The sequence below is a fragment of the Acinonyx jubatus genome, chromosome D3 (genome assembly GCF_027475565.1).
Source record: "Acinonyx jubatus isolate Ajub_Pintada_27869175 chromosome D3, VMU_Ajub_asm_v1.0, whole genome shotgun sequence".
In the NCBI taxonomy this organism is placed as follows: Eukaryota; Metazoa; Chordata; class Mammalia; order Carnivora; family Felidae; genus Acinonyx; species Acinonyx jubatus.
In genome coordinates, this window is record NC_069392.1 from 57061672 (window position 1) to 57087111 (window position 25440).

The following is a 25440-nucleotide window of genomic DNA, read 5'->3' on the forward strand; positions in this document are numbered from 1 at the left end:
GTTCAGACCCTTTCTTGACCTGCCAAGCCTGACACAGCCCACCCCACATCGCCTCCCTCCTCTCTTTCCCCATCACCTCATAATGCTCCTGTCACACTGGGCTTTCTCCTGTCCCTTGAACATGTGAAGCCTCTTCCTGCCTCAGGACATTTGTACCTGCTGCGCCCTCTGCCTGAAGAGCTCTCTCCCTCCACCTCTGTTTGAGGTTTGGATCTCAGCTTCACTGTTAGTTCCTAAGGGAGACCTCCCTGTCACACAGTGTGGAGGAGCCCTTGTCACTCAACGCCTCACCCATACACTTTAACCCTCAGTGTAGCACTTAACTATCAGGGCTTTAATTTTTATTTTAAATTTATCATTCAGCATCTCCTCAGGAAGATGTAAGCTCCAGGGTAGCCGGGAGTTTATCTGCTTTGGTCACTGTTGTGTCTCCAGCAGCTAGACTCGTGCCTGGTGCGGAGTGGGTGATCGATAACTATTTGTGAATGAATGAATTATTTAATCCTGATGATGTTTGTCTGAGAAGGCTTTTTGCCTGGGGTAGAAGTGTGAGCTCATGCATGTGTTTCCTGGACTGGCTCTTGTGTACGAATTGCAAGACTAATTAAACTCATACATATTTGTGGAAATGCAAATATAATTTTATTTACCAATGACTGTAATAAAGGTAAATGCTCCTTACTTAAACAAACAATTCACTTTGGGAATAGAGCTGTAAACAGAAGCAATAAATAAACACTCGTTATTGAGCGCTTACTGTGTATCCACTGAACTTCAGGAGATGGGTGCTCTGGTCCCCGGTCACCCTCCTCACACCCACGGAGGCTTACTCATTCCCGGAGAGGGGGCTCACCCACAGCTGGCACAGGACCCAACCAGGCACATGAACCTCGGGGCCACTGCTTGGCATCCTGGCTGTGCCACTTCCTCACTGTGTGGCCTGGGAAGTTACTTAAACTCTCTGTTCCCTTGTCTGAAAAACAGAGATAGATGCTGAACTTCCTCCAAGGGACTTGGGAGTATTAAATGAGATAGCACATTCGAATGCTTGCTGTCAGGTTGAACACAGAGTAAATGATAAAGACTTGTTAGGCATTCTTTTCTTGTTATTGTGATTATTACCATTATACAAGCCTATTCTAGGTGTTTCTACATGTTCCCATTTAATTGCTACAATAACCCATGGAGTCGGAGTCGTTATTCCTGATTTATAGGCTGAGAGCTCAGAGCTCGGGGTCTAAGATGCTTGTGGTCACCGTCCAGCTCTCAAGGATTGAACCTCAAAGCGCTTGGGACTCCAGCTCCAGTGGTCTCTGCATGGCACCACCACTGCCTCCCTTTGTTCTTGGGGAGAACCTGGAGCTAAGACAGCTTCTATCACGCCCCATAGTCATTTTGACCCATGGCCAAGCCTCAGTCACACTAAGTGGTCTATTTCTAGTTATCTCCAACCCCTACTGTGGTCTCTGAGTCACCCCTCGAATCGTCCCATGCTTGCCCCCACCCTCCACGAGTCCTTAATGCTTGTCCACCCTGGACTCTAAATCCAGCACTAACTTCACATCATGTGGTGCTAGACTGTGAAACAGGGAGTGTTCTTAGAGGTGATTATTCTTGTCTCCGTCCTCAGGTCAGAAAATGGAGATGAGGAGGAGCCCAGTAACTTACTCCAGGGGGCTCCTGGGCTAGAACCCAGGGGCCCACCTCCCTCTGAACCCTGGGAGCAGCCTGACCCGCCTCTCCGGACATAGGCATCTCCCTGGCCACCAAAGGGAGCAGGTGAGGACGCATGAGGGCATAACCCAAGTCAGGCTGCTGGTGGCCGATGGGGCTAGGTTGTGTTTTCATTATGCTTTGGGCACCGGTTTTCCCAGCTTTTCCTCTCGAGTCTGTTAGCCTCCCAGCAGGGGCTGTGGATCTCCCTCCATGTCTCACACGGCGTGCAGCCCAGGGCCCGGTGCACCGTAGGCAAGCAACAGCCCAGACTATGTTGCTGGGAGCTTCTGCGTGGTGCCAAAGCCCCGGAGGAAAATCAGACCTGAGAAAAATCACCGTGACATTCACAGTAGTTATCTTTGAGAGGTGGGAATAGGGGTGCCTTTTTCTTCTTGCTACCTTCCCATCTTGTTTATTCTTTCTATGATGAGTATTGCTCATGGTGGAAAACATTTATAATAAACGTAATATTAAAACCACAACCGGCCTTTGCTGGGGCCAGAGAGTGGGTCCCTCCAGGTGAGTGAAGCAAGCTACCGTGGACCTGTGGTGGAGATGTGCAGAAGTCTGTTGGACACACAGTATCGCTGTCATGTCTTGCCTTGGGGAGCTCACAGTCCGAGGAGAGGCCAGCCAGACACGCACTAGCAGCCTGGGCAGTGCAGAGGGTCTGAGGCCCTGGGGTGGGAGATCCAGGCTCAAGGGGACTTGAGACTGAAGGATGTGGATGCAGCCTTTAAAAGCTTCCTGGAGGAGGCTCAGCGTGGCCTCTGCAGAGAAGGCTTCCATCTGGGGGGAGCGGAAAGGAAGGGAATGCATGTTGGGAGTGGCGGGGGGAGCTGCAGAAGTCTGTCTGAGCAGAGGGGCAGGGATGGACTGATCTCCCAGGAAGGAAAGCACAAGGGCAAGGGCAGCAACGCCTGAGGTGTCTGGGTTTGGAAACTTGTGACTTCTTTTCCTTTTCATTCATTATACAGCTACACTTTGTTGCAGGCTTACCATGTTGCAGGTGCAGTGCCAGAAACTTAGCCTAGATTATTGTATTTGATATTCAAGATAGACCTATTTAGGCAGTTTGTATATTCCCATTTGCTAGACAAAGAAACTAAGGCTGGCCCAGGAGGAAAAGTGACTTTCCCACGGTCTCCCAGCTGGCGTTCAACCTCAGCGCTGCCTGTCTCACAGCCCTTGTGCTGCCTCCAGAGTCCTCCCCTCCCATTGAACAGCATCTAGGAAGGCCCAGGAAGCCGGGTGAGGTGCTGAGTAGGACAATGATTCCATGGAGCTGGGAACAGAATAGTTTGAACCATGTACATATTAGTATGCGTCTATGCGTATGCATCTGTGTGCATCTGTGTGTGTGAGTATATCCCTGTGCATGAGTGTCTCTGAGTGCGTGTCTCTACGCGTGTGAATGTATCTCTGTGTGTCTCTGTGTGGGAGTGCCTCCGTGTGTCTGTGTGTATCTGTATGCACTGTGTGTGTGTGCATGAGTGTATCTGTGTGTTATGTCTCTGTGTGTGAGTGTATTTATGTGTGTGGGTGTATCTCTATGTGTATCTGTGTGTGCGCGCGTGCGTGTGTGAGTGTATCCGCATGCAGTGTCCGCGTGTGCCAGAGTGTGAGGATGAGACGTGAGAGAGATCCGGGCCCTCTTCCTACACGTGAAGAAGACATGTCCGTTCTGGCAGTTATGACAGGAGCTTAAGGGAGGGGTTTTACGGTACAACTACGTGGTCCGGGTGGTGTGGGAAGTCATTTCCCTGGGGAAAGAAGGCTGAGTGCCAGCGGCTACAAGGCACAGGAAGTTAGGGGGTGCTGGGACGGTGTCCGGCTCTGAGGCCGGAGGAAGCCCCAGCATTCTGACAATCTGGACTGCGTGCTGACCATGGGGCTGGGGAGCCTCCAGAAGGTGGCTCTGGGGACCAGGCATTGGTGCGCGCAGACACTCCTGAGCTATTCTCCAACTACAGGGTCCCTGAACCCACATTCAGGGAGTTCCAAGGTTTAGGGAAGAAGCCAGGATCTTTATTTCTCACCAGATTCCCGGGGGGTTCTGCTAGAGCGGACCTGGGAAAGGCTGGGCAGGGGCAGGTTCTGGCCTTGGCTGCAGGAGGACAAGGCAGACTTCGCCAAAGGGCTGTGTGTGCCCTCAGGCTGACTGTTAAGGACTTTCAGGCAAAGCACAGAAGACAACTGTGAGCACAGGGTAGTGCGCTTAGGGGCCAGTGTGGTGGGTCCCTTCAGATGAGTGAAGGAGGTAATAGCTAAATCTGTGCCTGTGACCCCAGGACCCCTGGGACCAGGTAGGACTGGCCTTCTTCCCACACACTGCCTGGAGCTAGGCCAGTTCATGCACAAGCCAGGCTCAGGGAAGGGCTGCCCCTTGTGTCTGCACACCAGGAGCTGGACCAGCCTCCAGATAGCCCAGAGATGAGGCAAATGTACAATTCACCTGTAGTAGATGTGTGGGCTGGGCTCAGGGACTTTGTGTGTCTGGACAGAAGGACAGGTCCAGGACAGCAGAGATGTGTTCAGCCAGAGAGCATTTCCTAGGAGCCCCACCCCGGTCCTCCCTTGCACTGTCCTTCCCTCAGGACACGCTGCTTCCAAGTGCTGCCTCTGGCCTTGCTGGTCAGGTTCGAGTGCCATCTGCTCCCACCCAGATGGAGGTAGTGGGGGGGCAGACTCTTTCTTCCCATGGCTGCTGCCCCCAGCTCCCTCTCTCTGTCTCTGTCTCTGTCTCTCTCTCTCTGTGTCTCTGTCTCTCTCTGTCTCTGTCTCTCTCTCTCACACACACACACACACACAGCCCTGTACTTTCAGCTTTCCTCAAGGGCAGCTCGGTGCTCAGGCCTACCTTCTGGGGAGCCCAGAAACCCCAACCCCCTCTTCTTCCGGTCTCCCAGGGGAATCTGTGGGCAGAATGTGAGAAAATGCCACAGATGGCCCAGCCGTGCATCCAGGAAAGCAGTGAGGTCTCTGGGGGACACAGTCTCACTTAGTGTCCCACTCAATTAGGCTGCCCACAACCACATGTGTGCAGAACCCTTCCTTCCCATAGACTTTTCCCACACTCCTCTACACTCTGGCCAGAGCCCCTCAAAAAGACCCCCATACTCACACACACCGGCAGAGAACTGTTGGAGTGCCCACCCGGGGAGCTGGACCCATCTTGTCTGCCGTTTTTTACATGCACTTGGTAGAAACTCTAGTCATAGGTATACACACAACCCATCACTTAAAAACTGGCTCACCTTACCTGTTCCAGCCCACATATGCCCGCATACACTCAGCTCTTATGAGCACATGCATCCACCCATATCTTTGCCTGTGCTTCACCAACTGACACTACGGCGTGCTTATAGGGAGGTGGTGTGCGTGCCTGTGCACACACCACACACACACACACACACACACACACACACAATGCACACACACACATGGACTCTTCTCACAGCAGCTGCAATGAGGGCTGTAGATGATTCTGGAGCTCTGCTCAGACCCAGAGTGTTAGGATGGGGGCAGGGGTACTTCTCACATGAGTTACCTTTGGTCTGAAAGAAAGGGTGGGGCTCACCTGGATGGAAAATCCCAGAATGAGGGAGTTTTGCATTCTTGGCGGTACGGTGAGAGAGTCCTACCGCATCCTCCCTTTTTTTCTAGAACCAGGGCAGGACACACAGCTCTCCTGACACATGCTTATAAACCACACAGCACCACACACACACACACATACACAAGAAACTCACAAGACACAGCCTACATGCAAAACATAAGGAGACAACGTGCAAGCACACAGCATGCCTCTAACAGACACACCACATGCCTGAAGCACAATCCACACCGTGGTCACTCACAGCCCTCTCTCTGCCACCGTTCCCCAGAGGTGCCAGCCTCACTCCTCACAGCCTGTCAGCACAGCATGTACACGGGGGTGGGAGGGGGGTAGGGAAAAACACATCCACTGCCTCCAATGGCAACCCATAGTGAACCCAGGACGTATGGCGCAAGTCTGTGCATGGCAAAGCCGGCCTGCCTCTCGTCCCGAGAAAGCTTCACCTTCCAAGTGGTCTGTTCATCCTGTCAGTGGTGAAAATTTAGTGAATTCATTCCCAGATCCTCAGGATTTTATTCTAAAGGAAAGAAAACCATGGGTTTCCCATTCTCTGCTGAGCTACCTGCCACTGCTAACCCTTTTCTCACCGTGTGTGTGTGTGTGTGTGTGTGTGTGTGTGTGTTCTCCTAGCACAGCTGTACAGGGCCACTTTCTGTGCCAAGCCTGAGCCAAGTGTAATCCTGTGGATGACTGGAGTCCTGCAGGCTGAGAGCAGGCTCGGGTGGACACCAGAGGACTTGGTGTGCAGACATCAGCCCTCGCTCTGAGCCATAAGGCAAGGCACCCGCGTCCAGGAGAGACTGGCTGTAAACCTACAACGCTCCTCTCTTTCCGGTTACTCTTTCCTTTTCCTGAGGCACCTCTTCTGCTCACAGGCCTGGCCACAGCCAATGCATGGGACTAGGTGGCCCTTGGAAGGCCTGCCCCTAATTCCTCCAGAACCTGCCTTTGGTCTTGGTCAGATGAGCAGAAATTTGGCGAGGATCGTGTGGGTTGATGCAGAAGGGAGAATGCAGACAGAGCATTCTTAGCAAATGCCTTCTGTGCATTTGTTGATTTCTGATGAGAATTTGGCCTTGGCCTTTACGGGCTTCCTGGGCCACACAGGTGTGAGTGAGAGGACTTTTGGCCTCTGGCCTGGGGCTGAAAGGTGAGTTGAGGGGCCCAGTGTGCCTACTCTCTGCCTCCAAGCAGGACCCTTGCCCCCCCCCTCCCCCAAACCCCGCTCCTTTTCTCTAAACCAGCTGGTTTTACTTCTCCTGCTGGAGTTATATAGCAAAATTGTGTCTGTGGTTAATTCAGCCTTATTACAGAGTGGTGTGTGAGTGTGTGCACGTCTATGAGAGTATGTGCATCTATGTTTGTGTGTGTATCTCTGTATTCCGATGTGTGTGTTAGTATGTTTCTATATGTCTCTGTCTGTGAAATCTGTGTGTGCATTTGTATTATCTGTGTTTTTGAGAGTGTATGTGTTTGTGTATATGGGTATCTCTGTGAACATCCATACATGAGTGTGCTCCTATGTGTGTCTACGAGTGTGTATTTATTTGTGAGTGTGTCTATATGTGTCTGTGTATATGTGCATCTGTAGAGGGCGTGTCAGTTACCTCTGAAATGTGTACGTGCGTGTGTGTGTTTTCAGAGCCATAGAGGCAACGTGGAAGGGTTTAAAAAAAACCTCAGTCTGTCATGTCTCAGGGCCTCAGTTTCCCCATCTGTAAAAGGAAGGAGGTGTAAGAGATGATCGTTATTTACTTCTGTAAAGGGAGCTGCAATCATGGAAACGTGGTGGGCTTGGAAACACAACAAATTTGGGAACAAATCCTGTGTCTCTGCATCTCCCTAGCACATAACCTGGGTTGAGTTACTGCCCTTAGAGCTTCCGTTCCCTTGGCATTCAAACGGGCACAGTGACATCTCTGTCGCAGTTTTGTCACGAGGATTTGATGAGATAAAATAAGCGAGAGCCCTGTGTGTGTGCCGTGTAGTAGGTGCTTGGTCAGTACTCCCTCCCGTCCACCCTTGAGCCCTGATGTCATCCTGTTGTCCTATTTCTAAGACACCAAGACTGTCAGAGCTCCCTGTGGTCTGATGGGGGTGCTGGCACTTAACACATGACAGTGACCCCAGACATTTTTAACTTTTTCACCACATTTTCCCTCATCTCAGCTCATTCCATCCACACAGTGACCCTAAGAGATGGGATGAGCAGGTGTCATTGCAGTGATTTAGGAGAAGAGGAAGCTGAGACGCTGAGTGAGGAGGCAGGGTGGGGCAGGGACCCAGAGGTCCAGCTCCGGGTGCAGCACGTCCTTGGTGTACCAGCCACCTCTGCAGCCGGCAGCATGCAGAGCGCTAAAAGCTGCCGCTTCCGGGGGTCCCTGCGATGACGGAGGCCTCTCTGGAACCGTCAGGCCAAAATCAGAGAGGCCCGCCCATGGCCCCTAGGTGCGCGCAGGCCATTGTCTGAACAGATCTGTAGAACTGGCCCTTTGCACAGAAATTTCGGGTCTGCCTTCAGGAACGGTGGCTGGTCATTCCCACAGCTGGCTCTGATCTGCTTGCAGAAGCAGATTTCTTTTCCCCCGAAAAGTCAATGGAGTGGAGGCCCAAAGCCAGATTCCTCAGCCTCATCACCCACTTTACTTACAAGATTTTGACCCTAAGTGATGCTTGCGGGTTTCTTAAATCAAAACCGCTATAGAGCAGTGTGGCCTGGCTCCCTGAAGAATAAGGGAAAAGATGGCCCCATGCTACTGAACGAGCCCAGTATCTTGAGGTGATGTCTCGGAAGGGGATACACTCAGTTTCACATTTAACTTTGGGCAGGTATGTGGGGGAAGAGCCCCAAACCAATCATTTCTTAAATTACGCTTGCCTTTTAGCCAAGGGCCTCAGGAGTCTGCCTAGCTGGTCTGCAGCCAGGTCTCTGCCCCCCCTGATTCGCCTGTGCCCCCTTCCCCGCCTTGACAGCACTGGTTCTGAGCCTAAGCTGCTCGGCTGTATCCTGGCAGGATTTGACCAGATTGTAATTTTCCTTCATGATTCCTTTTCCATCTTTTTTTTCCATAAAAAAGGTATCAGCTATACCTGGCTGCCATAGGGGTACAAAAGTGGTAATAGAAAAGAAAGCACTTTACTGGTTAAATGCTATATAAATGGAAGGCATACTATAATATAAACGAAATATAGAATTTAGCATCTATGATACGGTATATAAGATGCACGATTTGACTTTAAATGGCCCAAACATGTTGGTACTTAGGTTACATAGGTACAGTGTAACCTATGACTTAATTTGTTTCATGGCATGTGCCGTAATCCATAGGATTACATAATATCTTACGACATATCATATTCCTTGCACGGAGAAACGTAGGATCAGAATCAGTTGACATTAGGCTATTTTGGCATTCGAAACACCAGCCCCAGATTTGTGATTATAACCACTAAAGCTGGGAGGGAGAAAATGAAAAGTAGGAAGAGGGAAGAAATCTCTATGGCAGCGATGGGGCCCACTGGGCAGGGGCGGGGGTGGGGGGGGCCTGAGAAAGCAGAAACTCTAGGCATAGGTCTGGGGAAAGGGAGCAGCAGGGGGAGGGTCCTCTCAGGAGGAGGTGTAGGAGTAGCGCTAGGCAGTGATTGTTGCTACTATTTGTGAAGCCAGATGAGGAGCTATAGGGCTGGCGGTGGCCCCTGTGTCTGCTGATTAGCTAGAGATTATATTGATGATGTAATAAAAATTCACTTTGTCTATTAAGTTTCACCAGAACAATCAGGAGAGATTAGATAAAAATCAGAGGAAATGAATAACAGAAGGGAGGAGGAAAGCCATGAGCCTTACTCCCTGTCATGGTCCCCCTCTGTCTCCCCTTTTTCCTGCCTCCAACGGGGCATGAATGAAGATGCCCTCACCCCAGCACCCAGGCAAAACTAGATAGAAATGTATGTCCCCGAGCTGGGCTGTTCTTGGGGAGAGCCTCACACTCAGCTATGACAATGGTTTAAGTTTACGGACCACGTTTAATATTTGATTAGACCTTTGTCGAGGCAGCCCCTGGGTAGGGAATGAGCAGGGTGACCACCCCTTCGGCTCCCTGGGTGCCCCTTGCCCTGCAGCATTCCCTGGCGATGCAGCTTTAAGCCAAGCAGGCCCATGCCCTTCTGAGTAGCCAGGGGCCTCCCAGCCTCATGGTGACTCCCTCTAGCCTGGCCTGTGCCCAGATCCCCCCCAGTAGAGATGTTTCTTATGGTTACAGACCAGGCTTTAAAAGGTCCCTCCACGAGGCACATGTCACCGGAGATGGTAACACATTAATGTCCATTAGCCACCAGGGACACATCTGCCCAGTTTGATTTGTCAGATCAGCAGGGGGCAGAACTTGGAAAGGATGGGGAAAGAGGTCAGTTTGGGTTGGGAGCCCTTATCCCAGGAAGGCGGGAAGGCCTGGGAGCACTGGGGCTTGGGGTGTGTGGCCTGGGGGTGTTAGAGGAGAGAGTAGAGGAGGCTTCCACATCCCTGCCAGGAGCGGAGTCGTGCACTTACTTCAGCCCCACGACCAAGTCCAGTTCTGCTCTCCCTCTGAGACCCCCCACCCCTGGAATCAGGAAGATGCCAGGAGTCAAGGTCTATAAGAGGAAAGTTTGCCTCCCCTAAAAATTTGGCTACAACACTCCTGCGTCTGGGGCCCCAAAGGCCACCTCATTATTCCTGCTCCTCTGGGCTGGATTTCTCTCCCGGGGATGGAGAGGCACCCTGATTGCTCCCCTGCAGTAAATGGGCTGCACCGAGGTCCTGGAACCCTCAACCACACTGGAAGCAGTTCTTCCTGGGATCTACCAAGATGCCTCCAACTGCGAGACCATTGTCACCCCAGGAAACATTGCTCCCTGACTTTATCCCCCGCCTCCCTGCCTGGCTGCTTCCAGCCATTCTGGGGGTGCGCACAGAAGAAGGGTGGAGGGCAAGAGAAGATTCTACCTTCCAGAACCCCATAGTTTATCTCTGGGACATTCAGCCAAGTGAGCCTGGGGGACAATCTGGCTGCTTGCCTTGGTGAGAGGGAACATGGCCACAGGTTTAAATATTCTGTGAGTAATTTCTCAGCCCAAGTGGGCTGTTGTTGGGACAGCTGAAGGACACTACAGCCCCAAGGCAGGTGAGGCCAGCCCTTGCACGTTCTGTGGGTGTCACTAACTTCCTGGGACAGGACTGTCACCTCTTCATCTGCTCCTGATCCCCACTGCTTCTCCCTCAGCCAGACTGGTGGTGGGTCCAGATTTATTTAAAGTGAGAAAGTCCTTTGTCCACTGGCCTGAGAATGAGACTTAGCTGCAGTGGGACAGAAACAAAATGTCACAGAACGAAATGAAGCAAAGCAATGGGGCCCGTCTGCAATCCAGCCTCCCCCCTCTGTCTTATTCCCGTGTGCCAGCCTTGGTTTCTGCCATCCCCTTGCCACCTGGGCACCCAGGATGAAGCTCCCCTGTGCAGAAAGCCTGTACTCTTATCTGATTGTTTCTTTTTGGGGGGCTCCTGCACAGGACATTTGTATTGGGTACTTTCTTCTTTGTGGATTTGCTGTCCTCTGTCACGCCCGGTTATTTGGTGGTGGTGAGGGTGGGTCCCCACCTTCCAAGGAGAGGGCTCGACTTTCAGAGTCCCTGAGTTGCATGTTAATCTGTGCCTCCTAGAGGGAGGCCTGTATCTGCCCCATGAGACCGAGGGCTTCCCAGTGGGGGACATGGTGTGTGTCCCCACCCGACTGGAATGCCTTACACGTTACAGGAGCCTGCCTCTGTCCCATGGGGAGATATTTGGGGGGTGTCACAGACACCAACTGCAGTTGGGTGGATGACACCACTGCTCTTGCCCCAGCAGGCTCCTCCTCTTGCATCGTCTGGCTTTGGGGACCCTCTCCTCCCTGCTACATGGCTACTGCCGTGGGCCAGACTTTTAAGCACCGGCTCAGCTGAGACAGTTCAGAACGTTCAGGGTTAATGAATGCTTGCAGAGAAATTTGAGAAACGAACTAAGGCCTTGGGGGACACTGTGAGGGGCAGATAGGGGTCTTACGCCAAAAGGAGTAGGAGTCTGGCTGCCCCCCCGGGCTCTAGGTCCTTGGGTGTGGCCTGGGGCTCTGCTCCCCCACGCTCCCCTTCCCTCTCCTCCCCTCTGCTATCACAAGCCCCGTCTGCCAAGTGACCACTCATTGCAGCCAAAGGGCAGGCCCTCTCTGCACTGAGACACCACCCTGTAATTCGCACCCCCTCCTCTCTTTAGGGACCCACTCAGCTGCGCAGTCCTGGGCCTCACCCTTTCCTTCTCATTCCAGTGGATTTTCAAACTTGCTCAACACAATGACAACAGAATGGACTCTAAAGTAAAATTGACTCTAAAATAAATCTAATAGTTTACTTATTGAAATAATTAAGACAAGTGTAAAGAAGGTCTTATTTTTCAATAAAAAAGATTTTTTTATTGGGGAAAAAAATGATGTGTGGACATAAGCCAGTACCTCTGTTCTGCTCTGTATCTCTCTCACTCTCGTGACCAACGTGACTGAGGTCCCAGCCTCCACTGGACCTGGGTGGCCCGTGGGCCAGTGGACGCCTAGTTGACGGGTCCTCCACCCAGGTCTATTTCATCAGGCACAGGGTTGAATGTGTAGGCCTGTGTGTGTGTGTGTGTGTGTGTGTGTGTGTGTCCTGTGGGGGCATTTGCAAAAGTTGAGGGATAGAGTGATTTGGATTTGGACCTGTTACAGTCCTAAGTATGGAAAAGATTCTGGTGCCCAATGTATGGAATGAAGAATAAAACCCATACTAAACTTTAAACTAAGTATTTTGTTTTGAAATGGAGCAAACTTCACATTCATGTTGAAACTACAATACTTTCTGGATTTTCTGAGTCTCCCGTCTCGTTTTGGGTGGCTGTTTTGCTGCTGCCCCAGGCCCAGGCCCAGGCCCAGTGAAGGGCCTGGCCCAGGGTCTCACGCCGCCCACTGGAGCAGGGGGCTCCCATGCGCAAGAGGAGCGGCCCACCCTCACCCTGTGAGGTGCCAGGAGAGGGGCGAGGTACGGGTTTGCCCTGCAGCTCCTCCATGGGGAGCCTGGCAGTGACAGGAGCAGCCGCTTCCTCCTCAGGGGCCCCGCGCTGGAGAGCAGGAAGTTCTCCCTCTCGCCGTCAGATGGCAGGCAGCCGCTGGTGGAGAGGGGAGCATTCCCGCACTCACAGTAGGTAGGGGAAGGGTCTAGAGGAGGGCCCTGGCTTCTGGGCTCTTTGCTGTTCTTCTAGAGCTCCTTAGATCCAGGTCTTGGGTCCGGAGGGGATGCGGCACCGTGGACAGAGGACGAGCTTGGGCTCCGGGACCTGTCCTCACCATGCTCCCGCTGTGGCTGCACCCAGCCTGGGCCGTGTTGGAAACAAGTCTGGACATCTGGGTGCCGACCTGGGTGGTCTGGGGGCCGCGCCTCTGCTAGGAAAGCTGGGCCGTTAGCACTGGGGAGGAGCACAGAGACCAGCCAAAGCCCTTGGCCGGAGGGCTGGGTGTCAGAAGTCTGAGTGTGTCTATAGCCAGGGAAGGGGAGGCAGGTCAGAGGAGGATAGATGTGGCTTGTTGGCTGAGGCTCCAAATTCCCTATAGGAAGGGGTGTATCCAGTCCTTAGAACCTGCATCTCCCATTCCAGCCAAGGAAGCCACTTCCTCACCCTCCTTTACAGTCAAAGCCATCTTTTCAAGGTCCATCTCCTATCGTCTATCACGAACTAACCATGGGCCTGGCCTCTAAGGCAGGCTCCCTTCCAGCTGCCTCCACAGGCTCTGGGAACAGAGAAGAGGAATGATCCAAAAGCTTATTGGGCTTTCCCTGCCAGCCCTGTTCCCTTTCTTCCTCTCTCAGGAGGCCCCAGCCACTGGGATTTTCTCCTTTCCTCTCCTCCCTTCCAGATGTTGCCCAGGGCTGCCAAGGAAGATCAAGGACATCCTGAGCTGGGGCTCTGGCAGGCAAGGGGGTGAGGGGTCAGGGGCATACTTGAAGGGACTCCCAAGGCCAAGGATGCAATGGCTTCCCCCTTCCTTCCCACTCATTGTGACTGGAGGTGAGCTTTAGGGAGCAATCGCTTTCCAAAGTCCAGAACACTGTTGACCCCACCAGACTCTGAGTCCCTGGCTCTGCTGGTCCCAAGAACCCAATCTTGGTGACTGATTTGTTTGGATGCCTTTTTTCCTGGGAACTCGAAGTTGCATAGTGCACACTGGCAACTTCCGGGGCCAGTATCCCACCACATAACTGGGGATATTGCTTCAGGCTCATGACACCCCTTGGAGATAGACCTCTTCACACAGCGGGTGCAAGGATGCTCTCTGTGCCTCATCCGGTGAGACAAAGCCAAGCCAAGTATTGATTTGACAGAAAGATATGGATATGTTGGGTGGATAATGGTTAGGCGATCCTATTTCTTTCTTTTCCTGTTCAGAGAACACCTCTCCTCTGCCTCACCCTGCTGGAAAGCAGAGGCCGGATGAGGGAGAGTGTTCTCATCGGTCACCCAGGGACGCCTCCATTCCCCCTGGGCTCCTTCCAGGAGTTCAAGACCATGGAGCCTCTGGGAACAAGGTCCCCCTCTCCCACCATGGCAAGCACTACCAACATCTTCACCTCTCTGTATATTCTTAGAACCAGTCAATATGATTAATTTTACATGGGTATAATTTCCTGCTGCTGCCGCAGAGCCCTCCCAGCCTCACCCATCAGCAGCGACATGATACAGTTTCTGGTTATATTGGTCAACCAAGATATTGATATTATTAATAATGGATATCTATATGCTGACCTTTGTCCACACAACTGAATCACTCTGGGCTGGCTGTCACATTTCTTTAAGAGCTATTGATAAGCCCATTACTGGAAGGGCATGTACAATCTTAGGTGTGTGCTTTTCACTCACCTTCAAGCATCTGCTGTGAGAATCTACCCTTGTTAGATGAGCCGGTGTGGGTACGGCAGCGTGTGCAAGAAAAAGTCTGCATGCACGTGCTTGTGCGATGAGTATATATATATATGTGTGCATGCACATGTGTATGTGAATATGCACATAAGTGTGTGTATGAATGTGTGTGTGAGTCTGTCTTGAACACTGGCCCTTTTAGAGCTGATCAAATAGTCAATTAGAGCATTATAGGGAGGTAGCAGAATCAGAGAGTTCCTACAAATACACTGTGATGTAGTGTTTGATCTTTGGATGCCTCTTGTCTCCTAGGACTTGCGCAGGAGGCTTGGCTTTATAAGGATATTATTAGGTTGATGCCTCGTTCTCTCAATGTACCTGCCAGGCAAGAGGCAACACTCGCTGCAAGCAGTCTGGCCAGAACCAGCACGGGGAGGTGTGCTGAAGGCTTTGCTGCAGGCTTGACTTTAGGGGCATGCTGCTTCCAGCCTCAGTCTCTTTATCTGAGCAGTGGCAGCAATGGGTCAGGATCCACTTTCTTAAGGCAGAGAGAAGAGTCTGACTCAGTTCGGCCTCTCAACCTTCTGTGTTGAAACTCCTGATCAGAGGAGTGCTTGACACACCTTGTTATTTATTATGCATTGGGAGTGTGGCCCCTTGTCCATCAGAAGGGTTCTGTGGTAGAACGCATGGTTTGTGTGCTCATGTGTGTCACGACAGGCACACAGATCTCATCGCTACGTCTGTCTATGATTGCTGTTACTTCTACCTGCATGGACAGTGGTGTCAGGGACAGTGCCTCTATCAGATCAGTCTACAGTAATCTGTTCCTGTTTGGACTCTGACACGCTCACTTGTCAGGGGAGCCCCTCACGTGCCCCTGAAAAGGGAAGCTGGCTAGCTAGAGAGATCTTTTGGATCCTCAGACATAGTGTATGAATAAACCAGACATGGATTAATTAGGTGTGACTGCATCATTAAATTAGAATAATGAACAAACAGCCACGTATGGCATTCAAATTTGCCTAGAACGACTCCAAGGGTTGCTTTCAAGTAAGTCACCTGTCAGTTTGTAGGTTTTGGGGACTCTGGAGAGTGAGGTTCCCATCCTATATTGAGAAGTGAATTCTTTAGGCACCACCTACTCCAGGCAAGGACAATCCTTCAACGGGCACCCAGACTCCACAACCAAATCCAAACAATGGCTTGGTTCGATACAGCATCATCTATGCACGCTTCAGCTGCGAGCATTTCTCAGAGTGAAATACGACAGTAGCACAGGTGCTCAAGAGACAGGAGGGAGAAGTTAAGAGGTGTGAGCAGCGGATGTGAAATGCATCGATCCTGTAATATTTATGTGGATGTGCACATCGTCGCTTGTGCATGTGCACGCGCTCACACACACACACACACACACACACACACACACACACACACACCTTTTGCATTTCCATGAATTCCTTTTTCTTCTGTTGACACTCCCCATTTCAGCCAGATAAATGTGAAGGTGAACCTAGTCTCAGTTGTGTAATTTTAGAAACAGCTGCAGAATGGCAGCCCCCTGCCCTCTGCAGACAACACCCCTCAAAATCCCTGTCCTAGGACACAGAGGCTGTGCAGCAAGAACCATTTATTTTAACAAAGAGGAAGAAGGCAACAGCTAAGAGGGAAGAAAATGGGAAGGAAACTCACTAGCCTCACTGGAGAGCCCTGGGATAGCCTAATTCACAGGGGGCTTTGTTAGTAAGATCTGTTAAGTATCTAGAAACCTTTGATCTGGAGCTGCTTTTAACAAAGGTGATAATTAATTAAAGCAGAGTGTTTGCAATAAAGTAACATTGCGGTCAGTTTATGCGCTGTCCAGAGCCAGCCTTCGGAAGTCTCTGTCAATTAAACTCTTGTTGGAGGCCAGCTCATTATCAATTTTTTTCCCTGAGCTTTGATCAATATTTTTGGCTGTTCTGTCCTCACAGAGCCAGAACTACGTCTGTCTCCATGAGGGCACCCATTTATTTACATCTTGCAGATGGCCACGTAGGATTTGTTCCTGAGCTGAGCTGCTGGGGATCGCTCAGTTTGAGAGCTTCGGTCAGCTAATGCTGGAGGGGAGATACAAGGGAGGATAAGAGAAACCAAATATGGAGCAAGTAAAAGGGGAGAAGGCCTGTGAGCATATGGTCTAGAAAACACCCCCTTCTACCTCCAAAGGGACTTGGAAAGGAGGACAGTTACCCTGGGGCTGCCCACCTGGCTTCCTAGTTGGTTCCTGCAAGGCTGAGTCTCAGGCTTTATACCCATCCAGGGGCTACTGGGAACAGGATGAGTAGGGACAAGGAAGCCCCTAGGGCAGGCACAACAACTCTGGAAATTCCTCTGTCATCATTTCTACCCTTATCATTGTCTTTTTGTCCTGGCATTTCGAACTGCACTCTATGTTGCCAGGTGGAACTTGGATTTTTTTCTTTAGGCCCCACCTTGCAGTTTGTGAGGATGTCTTAATGGCAAGGAGAAGAAGGAAAAGAGGGAGATGAAGACTGATAGCCAGAGGGTTACAACTAAGTTGGGGGGCTCTGTTCCCCTCCCCTAGGCTATTTAGGTAGGATTAGACGAGGATTAGACACTTTTTGTGATTCTTGGAGAGTCTGTGTATTTAAGAAGGCAAAGGTAGAGGTGATGAACTTGCTTCTCTAGTTGTGGAGACACCAAAAGGAAGGTGTCCTGGTCCCTGCCACACCCTCCTTGCATGGAGGGAAAATGCAACACTCTGCTTGGAGGGGCTAGCTTGACTGCTTTGATCAAGTCCTCTGTGTGTGTGTGTGTGTGTGTGTGTGTGTGTAAACACTACAAGAGAAAAAAAAAGCAGTTGCCAGGGGGCAGCAGGTGGCATAGGAAATACAGTGAGTGGAGGGAATTATCTCTGCAGAGAGCTGGGTTCTGTGGCTGGCTACTCAGATCACAGATAGAAGGTCATTTCTACAATGAGTCCATAGGTGAGCAGAAGCAGGCAAGCATCAGAAGGATGATGAGTCAGGGGGAGATGGAACCTTCTTTTAAACCTGGAATTTTGGGTGGGGATGTGAGGCAGATAAACAAGAGCACACCACCACACTGGCACTTAGATCATGGATAAAATCCAAGCTAGGAGTTCTGAGGTGCAGCACGTATGTAAGCACAAGGACGGACGGTATTGTTCTCCCCACCTTCTCTCCTTTTCTCCATCAACCATCCCCCTGATCATGCATACTGCCTTGCAAGATGAACCTACCCCTAACATCATTCCATTTACATTTATCATCTCTTCCCTGGACGCACACACGCACACATACATACACACATGTAAACAGAAATTCACACACACATGCTCACACCAACACCCACACGGGCTGTGGCATCTTCCCTCCCCCAACCCTCGGGGACCCAGAGATGCACACAGATTTTCACACCCTCTAGCACTTCCCTCTGCGTGTCACATGGGATTTCCCTTCCAAGTTCAGAAACATTGCGCTTCAGCCACTGTCAACCAGCACTCCCAGCTTCCGGCTGGCATCTGGGCCCTACGACTTTCAGTTTCCCTTTTGCTCTGCTAATGATTTTGGGCCTCATTTTCTATGACTTCTCCCTCTCTTCTATAGCCTGCCCTCTGCAAGTCCCCTTCGAAGAGATCCTTCCTGGGTCAGTTTGGAAACAGACTACCTTGTGATGACGTGAAAGGTGTGAGCTGTGCCACATTTCCCCCAAAAGCATCCGAGGCAAGTGAGACCAGCTGTTTTCTCAGTTAAGAACATGGTGTCTTAAGTATCTTCTCAGGCATCACTTAGAAGCCCCTCTCCCATCCTGGTATGTAAATAATAATAATGAGGATTATCATGCTAATAATGGTGAGAAGGATGGCCATAGTCAAGTCCCCGGAGTGTGGCATGATCACTGGGCATCAGGAGTGCCTCTGGAAACTAGCTCTTCGAAAACACACTCACAACTTTACAATATGCCTACGTTATGGGGGCACACATCTATGGCATACCTTTTTGTAATTGTGTTCCTCTGGGTTGTTTTCAAGCTGTGACTTTACTCAAGAAAAGCCTTTCTTTTTGTTTTCTTTTGTTTTGTGTTTGAGAAGCCACAAACATCCAGCCAACTGGAGCAGGTGGAGAGAGTGGAAGTAAGCCAAGGGGGTTCTTTCAACCCAATCTAGAATTCCCATTAAAGCTGAGGGGGGAAAAGAGTGTTAACATCTCCCTGTTGAATTGAAGTGGAATCTAGGCCAGCCCTGGCTCCCATATGTGTGGGATGCACTTAGTCATGCTTGTACATGGATACATATACGTGCACATGTGCATATTATCTGTGCGTTGATTCTGAAGAAGTCTCTTCAAAAGATAAATAAAATTATGTAAAGCAGCAAATAACCACCAGTCTCTTCAATAAATCAAATATTTCCCAATAATGTTTTTCTTTGCTCCTAAATAGAATACTTACAAACATCTGGGATTTGAGATTTTTTTATGGGGGCTGTTACTTTGGTTTACTTTAGTTTTGCAATGATTACTATTGCTTATTTTCTTTAGTGAATTTTTTTAATGTTTTTCTTATCTCATTTTCCATACCTCTTTCTCACAAGGCAAATCTTTCTTTTAAAAACTATAGGTGTGTGCCCAGTCATTCTACGAGTGTCTTTCCCGGGACAGACTGAATTTTTATTTTTCAAAGTAAATTTTTTTTAAAAGTTCATCTGAATTGAGCTGATGCCCATGCTGATACTTCAGCTTCACTGTCTCTTAGACTCATTTGAAAACAGAAATCAGATAGAGCCTCACTGGCTTTAATTCACCTACCTAAGGAAAAAAACAAGGAGCCCTCCCGGCTAAAGTCAAGCGGTGGAAACTTGATGTTCTGAAAATGGCTACATCTTAAATGAAAATATAAGGCACAGTTTTATGAAGATGGTCAAGAATCACCAAAACAATCATGACACTTGCTATTTCCCTTTCTCCCAGCTGCACCCCAAATCAAGGGGCTTCAGGTACTTCCTTGTCAGGTACCGCTGAAATGAGAGGTTGTGTATCGGGTGATGAGTATATTTTTAAATGAAATACTCTCCAGAGCTCAGTCCACAGAAGGTTCTATTACTCTGTCCCCACCCTCCCTCTGGATGTAGTGTGAAAGTATGAGGGGCTGAAGTCCCTGAAGCTGTGGATCCTGGGTTGGGAGCACCCTGGGGCTGCCAGTAGACTAGGTTTTCCTCGACGCGGTAGGGGGAAATCTCAATGCAGAGTGGTTACCCAGGCACAGATTTGTTCTGACTGGTTAACAAGAGGGACTGTGATATGGACTTAGGTGTTTAGATTAAAATGCATCGCAGGCTCTGGGAACAAGCACACATCAGTAGTAAAGGCTGTTTAAACCTTTGGGGACAGCCTTATGTTTAGATAACATTAATTCATAAATATTATACTAAATACCACTTAAATTGGACTTAAATGACTTCAAAGATAATGCATTATAATATGGCTATCCAGAGAGCACTAGTCTTTATGTCTCCCAGTAACTCAGTCTTTGCTGCCTTCTATCCTGCTAGACAAGACCAAAGTTATGAATGGATTGCTGGCTTGTTCATGTGTGATCCACCGACTGCGTATGTGTGTGTGTTAGCAGGCATGGGAATGCGTGTGTATGTATTTTCAGTCACTGCTGTTTGTTCTCCAGAAAATAAAAAGAAGAAAAGAGAAATAAATGTAAAGTGAGATAAGGAAAGAATTAGACTAGTGGATGACCTCTTCCCTTCCCCAAGGGAGAAAAATTCTATAGGAAGGGACCAAACTGGTCCTCAGCTCACTTGTGCTGCTATCCGGGGAGTTTGCCTGTCTCCTCTTTAATCAATAGTACAATGTCTTTCTCTTTGGAGCCTGGAAAAAACAATCTTTCTCAAAGTGCTTCTAATGGGGGCAGAAAAGAAGACACTGAGTTAGCCGGGAGAGTTTGCATTGAACTAGGTTTTCTTCTTTGGGTGTTATTTCTTTGAATTGTAATTCTGGGCTTTTTTTCTTCCTTTCTCTCTCTGCCTAGCACCCAGATCTTCCCCACCCCTGCCCAAGTGTTTTCTAGTCTCCAGGGGGTGGATTTACCTTTACAGTAATTACCCCAGTCCACAACTGCTATTTGCTGCCTCCCCAGCCCAACAGCCTTTCTCTGATACGGCTGGGTTTGCTCCACAACACCCACCCACTCCCTCCTCCACAGACTCCCAATTTGACTGGAGTAATTGCCTTTTAAGGTTCACTCTACGCATGGCAGGTATTCCATTAACCCTTAGAACTCCTTCCTTCTTTAGTTACCTGAAATGGCAGGTGGCAAACAAATGGATACCCACCTAAAATCTCATGCATTTAATTTAATTTTTACTTATTTTTCTCTTCTTTCTTTCTTTTTCTCTCCTTTTTTCTTTCTTTCTCTTTGCCAATAACATGCATATGCCATCCACACTGGAGGCCAGTATCCTGTCATGTCTCTCAATTTTATACCAATATGATTCATTAGAAGTTAGAAATTCAAGAAGGGGAAAGAAAGAGCCACAAATATGCCCCGAAACCAGGCTTAACAAAGGCATGTTTCTATCCTTAGCCTCATGTTGTCAATTTAGAGTTGGGGAAAATCTAGAAGCCAAATGCAACCCTCATTCTTCAAGCCTCATCATGCTTTTTGACTTAACAGTAATTAATCACCAATGGCAAGCGAGTAATTTTTTAAGGTGGCCGGAGGCTTATTTTATCAGGATTAGCTAATAAATCAGGCTGTATCTCTGAAGGAGGAGTTCAAACTCTTCTAGGACTGAATAAACCAGACCTCAGAGAATGCTTCATTTATTCAGCTCTCCTGGAGCTTCCAGGCACTGTTAGAGACATTGTGGTCCAACCCTGCCTATAAAAATCCAAGGGACAGAGAGGCAGGAAGTTTCATAGGGAAAGATATATATGCTTAGGCTATGAAGGGTGGGCTGCGACAATGAGACACCAAGCATGCCGGAGCCAACGGGCCTGCCTGCCACTGACTGAGCCAGTTTAGGGGAAGAATTATTTAGAAAACGAAGTTTTGCTTGTCCTAGAAATCCTGGCCAGATATGTGTATATAGTATATATATGATACATATGATAAAGCTATAATATAACCTTCTCTGGCTTCCTGATGCAAATGATGATAATTCTACTTCTTTGCTATAGTACAAGGGAGTCCAAATAACATCAAGAACATAGTGATGATACCAGCAAGGGATCGTGAGGAGAAACCAAGGAATATTGTTAAAGTTTATCTTCCTTCGAAATAAAGAAGTAAATAAAGTGCTCCAAACCCGGATCTCTTAAGAAGCTCAGCTCTTCACAACTGTCTTTTGCCTCTGGTGGGTTCTAAATTTTTTTTAACTTTAAAAATTTAAATCATCACAAGAACTGATCATTAAGATGGGCAAAGGATTTCCCTATTTATGCTTTTTAAATTTTCATTATTACTATTTTTAAATCTGGGGACATATTAGAATGACAAAGATTTGATACAAACCTTGATTAGCTTCTAGAGAGCTTGATTGGAAAGGGAAAAACTATAAAGATACGGTTGACTTGAGGTGGGGGGAAGGAAAGAAATATTATTTCAAAGACTGCCTCCCCATTTCACCTTTCCAGTCTCTCTTCTGATCAGACAGACATTTTCTCCATATTGGATAAAGGTTGGTTTGTCTCTCCATTACAGCCCCCACCCTCACCCCACCCCAGCAAACCCAGTATATTTCCATTCTGCTGTGTTTTTGTGCTACTCAACATGCCATTAACTTTAAGATTTACTCCTTAGCAGGCAAGCTGGAAGATGCTAAAGCCAATAAAAACTGCTCTCTGGGACTCCAACTATGAAGAGTTTGGAGCTCTGCTTAGTATTCGGATGAAGGGAGGGCTGGAGGAGGGAGGGAGGTTGTGATAGTGAAAACCACTGCTGCTTAGAGGGCCAGACAGCTCTGCGCTCTGCACCTAATGTGCCGGAGGATCAGCTCTGTTCATAGCCCATTTGTGGCCAAGGATGAGGCTGCTCTCTGTGTGTGGGTGGGTGTGCGTGTGCGTGTGCGTGTGTGTGTTTTCATCTTTAAAACCACCAGCTCTAACACAGCATCTTCAGTGGCTCTCCACACTACTGTTTATTAAAAACGGAACGTCCATACACATCCCTTACAACTTCCTTAGCTCGGTGCTCCTTCCCTGCCTGACGATCAATCTCTCTCAGAAAGCATTTAACTTGCCCACACAGCTCCAGCCCGGATTAATCCCCACTGCACATCCTATACATTACTGTTAGGGAGCGGAGCACTGGGCTAATTTCGTCACCCACCAGCCACCCACACACGTTCTACAACTGAACACGTTTGGGGATCTGCCTTAAAGATAATAAAACAAGGAGAAAACAGGCAGGCTGCAGACAATTCTCATGACCACTTTCTTAAAAAGTTGCTGGGTTTTAATTCTTTGATTATTCTGTCTCCCCCTCCCCCAAGCACTCACTAGCAATGATTGCTTCAAGGGAGAGAAATAATGTACTATAAGCTCTCTGCATGGTGAGTTTGGGATAATTTAGGCTACACCCTTCAAAATGCATATCTTGCACACACAGATTTTTCCCCCAAAGCTCCGCTTTCCTGAGAAGGGGATCATTCAGGCTTCCCTGACCCCCCACTCCACCCAGGGGATGGCTGGTTCCTTGATAATTCTTGCCTTAGGTTTTGTCCCTCCTTCCTTCAAACATCAAACACCCCCTCCCCCACCACTCACACCACAACCGGATTATTGAGGCACATAGCTCGACAGGGAGAGTTTACTGTTAAATTGATAGCGAAATAAAAATATCTCTCTGAATTTGTCACCTCTCTTCTTTTTAGACGGCTGCGCTCCTGCTACTCTGGCCCGGAGCGGAGAAGGAGGAGACCATCTCTTAATATTTTCAGCACCACGGCGATGGACAGCACCCTCGGTCCCTGGCCCGCTGAGCGCCCGCCAGTCTGCTCAGCGTCCCGGGCTCGGCCGGTGCAGCTGTCCCCGTCCCAGTCTTTCAAGTCGCTGCACCCAAAAATCCAAGCCCCGCTTCCCCTCGATCCTCTCTTTCTCTCCATATTCTGCTTCCGCTGCTCTCCCCACCGCACCGCTTCTATCAGCTCCTCGCCCAAAATCCAGCCTTGCCCCAGCGAACAGCTCCCCACGCACCCCAGTCCTGGTCTCCGCTGCCCGAGCGCCTCCCTCCTCGGCGTCCGCCCGAGGCTCCCTCTCGCGCCGTCTCCCGCTCGTCCGTCGCCGGCCGGCCGGCCGGCCCGCCCGCTCCTTCTCCCCGGCAAAGTTGGGAGGGAAAGGTGCACTCACCTTTGTGCATGCCTGTGAACCTGTCCTTCAGAACCGTAAGCTCGTAGATCTTGCCGAACTCCTCGAAGAGGGGCTTGAGGTCCTTCTCATCCAGGTTGCGGGGGATCTGCCCAATGAACAGCTTGATGGCATCGTGGTCCTTCATGGGAATGGTCGACGGGTTCCCCGGGCTGTGGCTTAATCCGTTCATGTGCCCGGCGCTGCCCGGGCTGCTGCCGAGCCCGTTGGTACTGAGGCTCGCGTTGTCAGCCTGTCCGTTTGCTAACGTGGCCATCTTTATATACATAGAGAAAATCTTCTTTCCTTTTATTCTTTCTCGCTCGCACTCTCTCTCGCTCTTCTCCCTCGCAAGCTCGCTCGCGCTCACACACGCACACGCATACACACACTCGGGTTCTCTCCCCCTCGGTTTCTCTACACCTCGCTCTCCTCTCGCTCTCTGCTCTCTCTCTTTCTCCTCTCTTCTCTCGCTCGCTCGCGCTCGCGCTCTCTCTCTCCTCTCCCCGCTCTCTCTCTCCCTCCCTCTCTCCTCTCTCTCCCTCTCTCTCTTTCTCTCTCTCTTTTGCGGTCTGATCTTTTTCTTTTCTTTTTTTCTGTCTTTCTTTTTCTTTTCTTTTTTTTCTTTTTCTCTTTTTTTTCTTTTTCTTTTTTTTTTTTTACATTGAACAGACAGGATCTCTGTCCTTTCCGTTTAAACAGGCTGGACCGGTTCAAGTTCCGAGTCAGACCAGGGGTGGGGGCGGCGAGTGAGCGCGCGCGGAGGAGGGGGGGCGCTGGGCCCCGAGAGGGCGAGACGCGGGGGGGCTCCCGCGCGGCGGCGGGCGGCGGCCGGGAGCAGGACGGCGTGGGGCGGCGCCGGCCCCGCCGCGCCTTCCCCGTCGGCGGCCCCGGCGAGCGGCGGTGGTACAGTCCGAGACAGCCCCCGGCTATAAATAGCGCCAGGCGCATGGCTCTTCGGGAGGCGCTGAGATTCCGGGCCCGGCGGCCGCGGGGAGCGGGTGCCCGTTAGGAACGGGGCTGCTGGCCTCCTCTTTGCCTTTTGGGGGTTCTTTTTGTAATAGCAGCAGGTGCAACTTTTTGTATTTTTAAAACATTGATTTTCATTTTCGTGTGGGTATGTAGGGGGGCGTTATCCACCGAGCTGCGCTCTATTAGGGCGCCAGGCGGGCGAAGCAAAGGCAGGGATGGCGGGCGGGGCGGCGGCGAAGGCGGCGGCGGAGGTGGAATGGGCGCTTTTTTCTCCCATCTGGTTCCCTTTATTTATTTATTTATTTACTTATTTATTTATTTATTTAGACTAGAAAAAGCGAGTCGGCTTGGAGGGAGTCCGCCCAGCGATCCGAGTGCGCATTGATCAGTGTCGAGAGAAAAAAAGCTACATAAATATATATTATGTGGATAAATCTGTAGACAAGAGCTCTCTGGCGCGCGCTCTCTTTCTCTCCGTGTCTCCCTGCTTTTTTCCTCCTCGAATCCCCAACCTGCCAGAGCAGCCCCAAATCTTCGCCCTCCCGCACGGCATCTGCCGCCACCCGAGCCACCTGGGAGGTCGGAACTGGGGGAGCAGTTGGGCCTCGCTGGGGGGGGGGGGGCGGGGGGACGGGGCGTAGAGATCCGGGGCCCGATCCTTATCCCAGCCCGCCTGCGAAGGCTGGAGGTGGGTGTTTCGGTCCCGGACGGCCTCCCCCGCCCGGAAACGCGTCGGCTGGTCCGGCAAGCGGCTGGCGGGAGGAAGGTAGGAGCCGGGCGTCTCGGCCGGCTCGCCCGCCGTG

At 50.2% G+C, this 25440-nt stretch overlaps 1 protein-coding gene and 1 long non-coding RNA gene across 51 annotated transcripts in view; one reads left to right on the plus strand and one right to left on the minus strand.

Annotated features, from left to right (window-relative positions):
* The window catches only part of CELF4 (CUGBP Elav-like family member 4), a 297439-nt gene extending 273145 nt beyond the window's left edge, over positions 1–24294 (minus strand). For 13 of the 50 annotated variants that reach the window (XM_027068853.2, XM_027068874.2, XM_027068850.2 and 10 more), the window contains exon 1: positions 23669–24288. In XM_027068853.2, the coding sequence (XP_026924654.1) occupies positions 23669–23954 (286 nt within the window). In that variant the 5' untranslated portion in view covers positions 23955–24288. Of the gene's footprint in view, positions 1–23668 lie in introns of all 50 variants that reach the window. The other 37 variants (XM_027068854.2, XM_027068852.2, XM_027068851.2 and 34 more) reach the window with 10 other exon arrangements.
* Positions 24295–24502: 208 nt separating this feature from the next.
* LOC113602349 (uncharacterized) lies at positions 24503–25216 on the plus strand. The gene is made up of 2 exons (XR_003423777.2): positions 24503–24735; positions 24965–25216. It is a non-coding gene; the product is annotated as an uncharacterized LOC113602349 (long non-coding RNA).
* The last annotated feature ends 224 nt before the right edge of the window (positions 25217–25440 follow it).